Source organism: Diprion similis, chromosome 3 (assembly GCF_021155765.1).
Source record: "Diprion similis isolate iyDipSimi1 chromosome 3, iyDipSimi1.1, whole genome shotgun sequence".
Classification (NCBI taxonomy): Eukaryota; Metazoa; Arthropoda; class Insecta; order Hymenoptera; family Diprionidae; genus Diprion; species Diprion similis.
Window position 1 is genome coordinate 1,052,870 of NC_060107.1, and position 11,563 is coordinate 1,064,432.

Consider the following 11,563-nt stretch of genomic DNA (forward strand, 5'->3'; position numbering starts at 1 on the left):
TCATAATAACAACAATCAATAATCGTATAGAGAATTACTGTATATATATATATATATATATATATATATATATATATAAAACACGTGCGTAATATGTGCCGGTGTATAGATATTATGTGTGTTAAGAAAGAAAGAAAAGAGAGAAAAAAAAAAGGGTTACACGAGAAATCTCGGTCTGACTGAAATAGAGCTGAAACAGAGTGAAAATAGAGCGCAAGTGACAGACGCTGATGGGACATCGCTGCGGCGCCCACGATTCGGCTCGGCTTGTCTAGACGCAATCTAGACGGCTCGGCCGATCGCGAATTAAATTTAGCCCTGCATGTATTCACTCCTCGACCAAAACTTATTTATATTTATATTTATATTTATATACATATATATATATATATATATATATATGTGTGTGTGTATGTACGACTTAGGGTGTTTCAGAAAAAAAAATAATTCACCATTTTTACACAGTGATATAATACCTGAAAAGTTTTTTTGAGTTAAAAGAAAGGTGTTCTGTTGTGAAAAGTTTGAACTTTCTTTTTTCTTTTTCTCTCTCTTTGTAGACATTTTTGAATTCACGAAGATAGGGGCACCGTAACATTTATATTTAACAACAACAAAAAATATCACGATCCATAACACAACGATGTAAAAAACGGGATTCTTATTATACTAGATAAATTAAAAGTTGATATATATTAAATTATAAGTATATTTTATGAGATTAAATTCTCAAACTGTATCGATCGCAAAATTGATATTACAAGTGTGGTTATTTTTTGTGACGTAAATTCATACCGTGATTTACTATATAAACAAAAAAAAAAAATTTATGAAAATGAAAAATCAACTCAACGCGATCTTCCAAATAGGTAACGTAGAACTCTTTATCTTTCGACAGAATCTTTCTTCTAGCCGGAATAAACTTTTCACAGGGCATCATAGTTGAAAAATCGTAACTTATTTTTCTCTGAAACAACCCAATACGAAGAGCTCAGAAACTCGAGACTGTGGTAACAAAGCAAGAGAAAAATTTATAACGACCGTACACCCGTTGCGTGATTGAAAAAATTGTCCAAGTTTATAATTTTTTCACCCCTAATATATATGTTTAATATATTATTCCAAATTTTTCTTCTTCCACTTCATAAAATATCGTGATTTCGTTTTTCAAACCTTAGCCTACATGTGAAAAAAACTGGAAAAAGAAAAGAAAGTGTGAAAAATAAAAATTCATCGCGACGAGTAAACGTGACGATATGACGAGTGAAAAAATCGAAATTTATTCGAAACAATATAATTAGATGCGATAAGACAAGACATCGGAGCAACAACGGGCAGCAGGTAATAATCGGTAGTGCAGGCGTTAAACACGCGGAGGAACAAATGACGTTGACCTCATCGAGAGACGAACGGTAGGGACGAATCGTCGCGACGCCGCGCGCCGCGACGCTGACACACCGCGTATATTTGGCCGCGTTAACCCTCCGCCAGCGCGTCCTCGTCTGGCCGGACTTCTTGTATACAGAAAATGTGTTTGCGTGTCTTTATTTATATATATATATATATATATATATAGCGTACCTTGTACTCTGCCGCATTTCTCTACAAAATTCTAACACACCGGAAGAAACTCGTGCAGTTTACGTGTTGAACCAAAATACATACGTATATATATATATATATATATAGAGAGAGAGAGAAAGAGAGAGAGAGAGAAAATTTAGGAAAATGAAATTATTAATTTATTTTTTTATCTCAATGTAATTTCAATGGTATAATATAAGGATAATCATTTGTTATTTTGTTGTTGTCTTTTGTGCGCGTCCCCATGATACACAGCAATGTGACCTTTCGGCAAAAGTGAAGAAAAACACAAAAAAAAACAAAAAAAAAACAACAAAGGAAAGAATGAAGAAAAAAAAGTGACCCAAATCACGTTTATATATATATATATAGGTATAATGACTTTCGGTGAGGAAGGCCTGGAATTGGGAATGACGCATAACGATATATATATATATATATACACACATATATATATATATATATATATAAGTCGATCGAGGCTGCACCATCGTCTAGACGATTTTTTTAAAAATTTATTTGTGTTTTTTTTTTTTTTTTTACATTTTTATTATTTTCGCAAGCCCAGATATCAAGGAGATCAGAGTTGTTTCAATCTTAGACATAGACACAACAGATTCTTGACATGTGCCCGATATTGAAAAGAAAAGAGAAGAGAAGAGAAGAAGGAGAAGATTAAGAGTGTATCAGGTGTGTAGGTAGGTACAGTCCAGTCAAAACAATGTGAGAAATAATTGCAATAAGAGAACGAGTGAACACGTGCTTACGGAGATTAATCTAGTTGAATTAGGTCATATTAACAGAGAAAGAAAGAAAGAAGACAAAATCGAATCTACGGATTTGGTCATCAGATCGAATTCGATGGTTGGCCTATTTTTATTCATTTATTTATTTATTTATTTAATTTTTCTTTTTAGTTATGAGAAAACTATCGTATATAAAAGAAATTGAATAAATTTCAATCTGGTTAGGAAAGAGAAGTAGTTTTTGTTTTCTTTCTTCCTTTCCTCCTCCTCCTCGACCTCCTCAATACGATGAAAACAATAATAATAATTACTCTTGATCAAATTCCATCACAAATGAATTGAAATTCGTATTATAATATCGAAAAATCGGGACGACGAAGTGACGAAACCTAACAACGAGCAAACGTGTTGCAGCTACATAATATTTCTGTACCTCTGAAATGATACTCCGAATATTTTTGCGAGACTAACCGAAACTAATAATCGATTAAAAACTTTTTGGAAATTCCCCGATTATTCCAGGTGATATTTCAGTCTAAAAAAATAAGATTTTTTCAATAAACTTTCAAGAAATATTGACCAAAATTTCTTCCAAATATTCTCCAAATCAATATCTATTAATACCGTCTCTGTCTATCGATTTACAAATAACAGCCTGTGATTTTTCCTAAGAAAAAGACAAAAGAAAAGTGAAAAAAAAAAAAAAAAACGTAACAAGGTTTGATATCAAGTAATATAAGCATAGAATTTACGAATTGAAATACGATGAAAAAAAAATTTCGAACGAAATTTATCTTCTTCTCAAGATCGATACTCACCTGCAAGTACTTTCAACAAAAACGACGAGTTGTTTGTTTTTTGTCCGACAGACTGAAAAATTTCGTTCTCATTTTCGTTGTTCCTTGACCTCCTCCCCCCCCCCCCCCCCCCACCCCCCCCCCACCGAGTTTTCCCAGTTTTCCAGAGATTCTCTATATATTCACTTTCAGGGAGTTGGCTTTTGCAAAATTAGTGTATTTAGGTGAAGTTAAGGTACTTAGTGTATAATATGATGAAGTAAATTTCTAAAAAGTGACAAAGACACGAAGCAGCGATTTCACTTAAGCTTTTATCATCGTTAGGGTAACGTAACCAACAACTTCATCCTCACAACAGTGAGATATTATCGTTAAGACGCTGTGCAGTCGTCGTAGTCTCGACGACGCGTCGAGACGCCACAAATATAAAGACATTTCGGTCCTGTCCTCTGACGACGACGACGACGACGACGACGACGACGACGACTCCCCGTGTGGGTAGCAGGCAGTCCGTCAGGCAAGCAGGCAAGCAGGACCCCTCGCAAAGCCAAATATACTCCGACTCTGCTTCTTCCCGTCTGCAGCCTTCGATTCTATTCCTAAACACGGGATAAATCTCTGGCCCTCGACCCGATCCTCCGATACACGCGCGGCGTCGCAGCTGCGCCGCAAATCGACGAGAGAAAAACCCTCTCCATGGATATTCATATAGGTATACATGACACATGCGTATGTACGTATATACATATATTTATTGTTACACCTCGGAGGACGACGACGATCCTGGGATCCGATAGAGACTGACAATGAAAGCCGATCGATCAATCTCTTGAAGAACAACTTGATCTACATTTTTCAGCGACTATGATGACGACGATGATGGAAGGGGAAGTATAACTTTGTTATAGTAATAAGAGGGTAATCGCCACGAGATCTGGGGGGGGGGGGGGGGGGGGGGGGTTAGAGTTCGGAAAGCGTTTAATTCCAATTTTATTTTGTTCGAGAAAACTTGAAAGTAAAGAAATGAAACTTTTACGAAACAACAAAATTTCGTATGGTCGGAAAGCCGACGTTTCGAAACTTCCAAAATAACCAACTAACGATGAAACAAAGTTTCGAAAAGTAAAGTTCCGAGACGGAGATAAATTTGGAAAAATAAAATTTCGATGGTGTAAAATTGGAAAAATTAAAATATACTCATTACACTCAACGAATGGGTATAAAACGTGAAGAAAAAAAAAAAAAAAAAAAAAAAAAACCGAATATCGGTACGACCAAGATTCCGGAAGCAAGAGTATCGAAAATCCAAAAACGAAGAAAGATCAAAGTGGTAAAATTCACGGTACTAAAAATCTTGGATCATTCGAAATATTCTCATTTTTGCGCTTCCGGACCCTCCGAACCCTGTACGTTTTGCCAAATTTTGATTTCTTCACACTAACAAGGAAGATCATTTAAATCAGAGACTCATATATGACGTAGAACATTGAAAACTAAGAGACACTTGCTGTTTTTTATCTACGTAAAAACAATTTAGAGGGGTTGAAAACTACCCCCAAAGACGGGCACCCAACGAGCTGGATTTCTTGATGCAGTTGATGGATTCGAATGAAACCAACACTGAAGTTTTCCCACACATAAAAAAAAAAAAAAAAAAAAAAAAAAAAACAATCAGAGAGAAACACCAAACCGACGTGCCTTGTAAAGCTGCGCGAGTGAAAAAATTCGGCGCTTCCGTAAGTTGCAAAAAATTCACAATTTCCACAAGACGCGTGGGTATATACCTATACGTATATCTAAACAGGAATGTTGAACTCACCGATTGAAGACTGTCGGGGATGCTGCCTGCTGCTGAAGCTTCGCCAGGGCGGAAAGCTGCTCGCCGCTTCCACCCTCGTCGCCATCGACGCCGATACCCTCGTCGCCGTCGCCGTCTTCAGCCTGGCTGCCGATCTCCTCGTCGTCCTTGTCTGCGACAGCTGCAAAGGTATAGAAGTGTAAAAACTTATTCCTTCGATTTACGTTACTTTGCACAAAATACTATTTAAATATTTGTACGAGTATATAGATATATATATATATATATATATATATATATATAACAAAATTGCAGATCAGATGACGGCAGCGCGTTGGTTAAAGAAAGTTTTTACGTATTTGGGGTAGGTATGTATAGGTAGAAAAGCTATTAGCTCGTATGCACGATCGTTATTAATTAGGGATGCGGTGTAACAACGAGGGATTAACTTTTCCCTAAAATTTAATCAGCGCCATTTTATCGAGTATGTAATATAATATAATATCGTCCCTCTCGTCGACGACGAGGATGACGTTGAAAGCCTCGGGTACTTAGGTACGGTACCCGAAGTGCTACTCCAAAGTCTCAAAGTTCCGAAGTATAGTATATATAGTATATATATATAGTATATAGTGAATCAGGGCCAAGGTTGAGAAAATAACGAAGCAAAACTGTTGCTCAATAAATTATGCCTGAATAAATAAACGACAAAATCGGAAAGTGAAACCTCGGTCAAAGAATCCATTGAAATTAAGCATTAATTAAGAAAAAAATGTAAGATATTGAAGTTAGGTTAAAGATTATCGAGACGAAACATCGTGTAAAAAAAATCACAATGTTCTTATTTTTAAAAGAAGTTAAGAGTCTTTCAAGTAGTAACCAAGATTTAAAACTATCGCTGCGTCTTTCTTTTTTTTACAGTTTACTCAATTTCAAATAACTCCAAAAATCCGCATTTTTTTTTTTTTTTTTTTCAACACAAAAACGGTTTATTCTAAGCTAAAGATTATTACTTAATCGTACAACAACGATAACACGACTAACTACTAAATATGATAAAAATGTAGAGATTTTTTTTCATAATACAACGAATCCTGAGCAGAAAAAAAAAAAAAAAAATTCATTCCCTCTCCACGAGTCTCAACAACAACTTTCTAAATTTTCTTAATATTCCATCAACTGAAAGAAATGAAAATTATCAACATTCGACCAGTAACATTAAACCATTGCAGTATTCCAATTACGTCACGATTGCAATACCAGAACGAGATTCGAGTATCAGAGATTGGGGGTGGGGAGGAGGAAGAGGATGAGTAGGATCGGCGAGTACGCGACGCGGTGCCTGCAGGGTGTGTTGGGGAACACGGGGGATGAAGTTGTGGTGCCGGCAAAGGCGCAGCCCCCAAAGAGAGGGAGAGAGAGAAAGAGAGAGAGAGAGAGAGAGAGAAGGTACGCGTGGGAGAGAGCGTAGGGGCGTGGCAAGATGAATGATCGCAAGACGCAAGAGTATTGATCCCGGACTGGGACCGTATAGTAAACCCACCCCATTTCACCCCCCATCAACCCCCGCCGCTGTCTCTCTCTCACTCACTCTCTCTCTCTCTCTCTCTCCCTATCTCCTCGCGTTCTATCTATCCGCTCTCTTCTCTACACATATTCGCGTTGCTCTCTCCTCCCGAGTAGCGACTGCTTTCTTTCTATTTGCTCGTGTTACCATCATCGCACCGGATTACGTTCAGTCAAATCTGGACAGGGGTATTCAGTGAAAAGGATTCTCATAAGCTATATACATGCATGTATATATATATATATATATATATATGATGAACTTTAAATTTGAAACGAAGAAGTAAGAAAGAAAGAAAGAAAAACAACAAACAAACAAAATTAAACTCGTTCAAATTCGAGGAAGTAAAATCTTCTTTACCGAAAAAACAAGAAACCCAATCATTACGGACTCATTGAAGAGCGTTGGCCTAATTGCGAGATTGCGGGCAATTCCCTCGAGTGTAATTTCAATTACAAACCTCTTTCTCTCCCTCTCTCCCTCTCTCTCTCTCTCGCTCTAATAATCTTTTTACGCAATATAGACAAGAGAAATTTCTTCACACTGAAGAGCTGTAGCTACGATCGAAAGAGGATGATAAAAAAAATTCCCCTAGAATTTTCCCTGACCACCAATAAATTGTGATCTGCACGTTTAAAGTTTATTCCCGTTTCCCGACGTCACTCAAATGTATACCTATATATAATTTTCAACGACTATAATTTTGAAAAAAAAAAAAAAACAACAACAACAACAAAGAATCGGATAAACAATCGCCCACAATTAAACGTTGATTTAAAATATGCTCTAAATATATACATTATACCTATATATATGTATATATATATGAATGATTTGATCCACTACATCTATATTATTACTTGCATATATATCTAACAATAAGGTATACATATATTGTATCTACACATGTATACATCAAAGTGCAAGTGAAAAATAAGGAATAAGATTTCTGGGTTAACTAACGCCTCGTAGCGTTGTTGCATATGTATAGGTATACCTGGCAACGATAACGGGGAAGCGATAACGATAACGATAACGACGTGAATGTAGGTATCGGTGTATATCGAACGATGATCGACGAACTAAACTGGCGAGACGCGGTGAAGCGAAAAGTCTCGGCAGGCTACTTTCAACCCATAATTGGAGCTATCGACGGCTGAACAAGATGATCATGATCGATCGTCATTTTCACCTACCAAAGCCATAGAAACGGATCTGATTGTGAGTATTTACTTCGTGCCTGTCATTTCTTTCTTACCAATCACGATCCGATTTACCCTTGAAAAATCCCCCCCTCCGTCGGGACATTTTTCTGTAGGTATGAAATTTTTTTAAAACATGAAACGATATGTTTCACCTTAACCTGTTATAGGTATAATATAACATCAACAATAAAGTGAGGTATAAGAATATAAATAAATGAATTGAAAACTAGGGATTTCAACGTTTCCAAAATTCCAAAATGATCGGTTTTTTTTTCTTGTTGTTGTTTTTTTTTTTTTTTTTATTTCTTTCAACTTTTTACACTGAACTCCGACAGAGCGATCACGAACATTGTTATAATACATTATACGGTGCAGGTGATTTGAAGAAGAATCATTCGACATAAATAAATATACATTGCGAGTGGATATACGAAAAAATTTTAATCAAAGATCAATATAAAATGATTATACATTGCAAAAAAAAAGGTGAATAAAGAAAAAGAGACAAGAAACCTCGCTACACGACAAGATGATCTTCCCCCTAACGATGCTCGGGCGCTACTTCGAAGATTGATTATTATAAATTATTTTTTACATAAAAATTTACCGAAAAAGGCGGAGATTCGATTGCAGGATCGAAAACAAGAAGAAAAAAAAAAAAAAAAAAAAACTATCACACGCGCGCAAAGAAATTAGCTTTACTTTGACTGAAGGGGCAATAATTGTGACCAGGACCAGGAAGAACCAGGAAGAACCAGGAAGGGCCAGGAAGGAAGGAAGGAAGGCGCGGAGGTATAAGATCAATAACAAACCATTAGGGCGAAGGCTTGTACAGGGAGCGAGAGCCTTGATCCTTCCTTCTTCCTGCATCTCGAGGCAACTCAACACAGTTCAAAATCACGAGTGCATCGTGCGTATAATATGCACTTGGTTTACGATTTTTCAGAGAGATCCCCCCCCCCCCCCCCCCCAAAAAAAAACCCTCCGAAGAAAAAAAAAAAAAAAAAAACTATCACTTTTAATCCAAAAAAATTTTCCATTTCAAACAATTTCATTTTACTACACATATCATGGAAGAGATATATAAATTACTCCGTAATTAAAAACGATAAGTTACATTCGTCTGATATATATATAATTAATACTTCAAGGTGTACAGAATTTCCGACCAAATTTTCTCAATTTCAATAATTTTTATGCAACTGTTTCACACGTATGTACGTGTAAACCACGTTTACATCTACTATACATACTGAAAATTGTATAGCAGTGCAGTTGATAATGCATATAGTATAGCGGAAGAAAAAAGTGAAATAATTATAGTTGTGTGATGTGTTTTTAGGAGAATAGAAAATACATATATTTATATATATATATATATACACATAGTTTTTGTTTATTTTGGATTTTAGGCAAGTTTCACGAAAGGGGTTGTGACGACGATCTTGTATATGGTTTTCTGCTGTCGGATGGCTCGGTTATTGTTATTATTATTAATCTATTAATAATTTATCGCTCTGGCTATTTTATGACATTCGGTAGGATTAAGGGATATTACATCGATAGAGTGAAAGGAGGAATTTTTCCCACGCTCACCTATTCGGCGTCTGAAGATCTCGAAGATTTCTTCACGTATCCACATTATGTCGAGGAAAGGAGAGAGAGAAAGAGAGAGAGAAAGAGAGAAAAAAAAAAAATCACTGCATGTACGTCGTGTTTACAACATATTACATGCTTTTAACATCAGTCTCGTTCATATTTTTGTACCTTATTTTTTTTTCTGTTATTACAATCTTTTGATCCGTTCACTATAAATCTTGAATTATTTCTCAGCGTGTAGGCGTTGAATTAACAACGATTTTTTACAAAAATAAAACGACACTGCAAAAGACACTCTGTATTATATACGTTTAAAAAAAAAAAAAGAAAAATAAATAAATTCCAATCACTGCAACGAAATTTTACCAATTACACGATTGTTACTTTTACTTCCGGATATTTTAAAAAACTTTTGTCGTGCCGCACGAGGCCGAGAAAAATCTGTATATTATTTTTATAACGCGCGAGGCCAAGTGAAATTGAAAAAAAAAAATATATATATATATCTTTACGTCATCGACCCAAATACTCTCACGTTCACAAATTCCGGCTGACTGTAAGCATAACGTTTGAAAACATCGTTTACAGATCCCGTGAATCGTGAAGTGATATTGGAAGACAAACAATAACTAAATAAATAAATAAAAGTGGTTAAAAAAAAAAAAAAAAAAAAAGCAAATAAAAAACTCGATGCACAGCGATTGTATTACGATGTATTAATCTTACGGATATCGTAGGACGGATCGATTCAAATTTAGTTTAATTCTTTACTTCCGTGCACTAAAATTATATATAAATTATAGGCCACGAATTGTTATAAAGCTTCATCGACGACGTAAACAATTCTTCCATGTACAAACAGTCACCGACGAACCGTGTCTATAGGTCATTCGCCTCCCTGTCTTCCTGCTTCTTCTTCTTCTTCTTCTTCTTCATCCTCAGCGTTCCTTCATTTTCCAACTTCTGCGCCTCTCCATTGCGACAGCGATCGGTAAATGCGACTCTTCCTACTATAGCTGATGTATAATTATTATTCAATCATCAGATATTATTATTAATTCCATATGCGCGACAATCGTTTAACCACTATCAGTAATTAATATCAATCTAACAATATTGTTCCGATCAGCCCGAATAATTCTTTTACGCAAAGACATTAAGATATGAAAAGAAAGTAGAAGAAGAAGCAGAAGCAGCAGAAGCAGCAGCAGGAAGTTGTACCGTGTAAAAACCATCACTCGAGGCACTCGCCGCACTTTCGTATCGTCTCCGAGTCTCGGGGTTGCGTTAGGTTAGATTAGGTTAGGTTAGGGTGTGTTCCGTGCGTATATTAACCCGCGATACTTGAAGAAGACGCGAATATCCAGCGTGATCCCGACACCGTGTTATAAAATGACGACGTAAGGTGTAGCGGAGTCGACGAACCCCGGGATGACGGAGGAAGATGAGGGGGATGAGGGGGATGAGGGGGATGAGGGTAGGGGAGGAGAAGGGAAGGGGGCGAAGGGTCGATCCGAGGTTCGCCCCACGCGGCGGACATACCGCGATCGCGTAACGTAACGCACTGGTATGACGGTGGCGTCGGACGTCGTGTAATAGACGACGACGACGACGACGACAATGACGAGGGGGAGAGGGAGGGGAGAGCCGGTGCAGCAGAAGCAGCAGCAGCAGCTTCGAGCGGACACGAGAAACACTAATTCAGTCTGTAACGGCGTTGAAGGCTGCAGGAGGGTTGACGTACGTAGGTACGTATTATTATCACGCGTTATACATACACCGTGGAACACAACTGAAGGCGAAACGTCGCATCGCCGCGGCCCGACGAGATGAGAATACACTTGGTTTTGTGAGTGAGAGAGACAGAGAGGGAGAGATTCGCGGCTAGCCTCTCGACGCCGAGAGAAATACACTAGGCTGCAGGGCTGATGATAGGTGCGGCGGTGTCGGCGCGCGAATCGACGAAAACGAGGGGGGTAGTAGAGGTGGTGGTGGTGGTGGTGGTGGTGGTGGGGGTTCATCTCGCGGCGGAAGCGCGTCAGAGGGAGAAGACGGGCGGGGGGTGGGGGGGTGGGGTGGGTAGGAGGGCGCCACCGTTCGGCGTCGACGTCGACGCCCGCGATCGATAAACGGTGCGCTCGCAGTCAGGCTGCTGCAGGAGGGGGGGAGGGGATTTAGTCGCAGGTGTGGGGGTCGCGCGCGCGCGCCTTAGAATGGCTAAACGTTGTACGTACGTACGTAGATACGTATATATATACCGTAGGGTA

The 11,563-nt window shown here is 37.9% G+C and overlaps 1 protein-coding gene across 1 annotated transcript in view; it reads right to left on the bottom strand.

Annotated features, from left to right (window-relative positions):
* Positions 1–9,354, bottom strand: part of LOC124404623 (serine/threonine-protein phosphatase 4 regulatory subunit 1-like) — a 107,150-nt gene extending 97,796 nt beyond the window's left edge. Inside the window, exons 1-2 of the mRNA XM_046878946.1 lie at positions 9,294–9,354; positions 4,947–5,106 (exon numbers count right to left, since the gene is read on the bottom strand). Of these exons, the coding sequence (XP_046734902.1) occupies positions 4,947–5,106; positions 9,294–9,339 (206 nt within the window). The 5' untranslated portion in view covers positions 9,340–9,354. The remainder of the gene's footprint in view (positions 1–4,946; positions 5,107–9,293) is intronic.
* Positions 9,355–11,563: the final 2,209 nt, after the last annotated feature.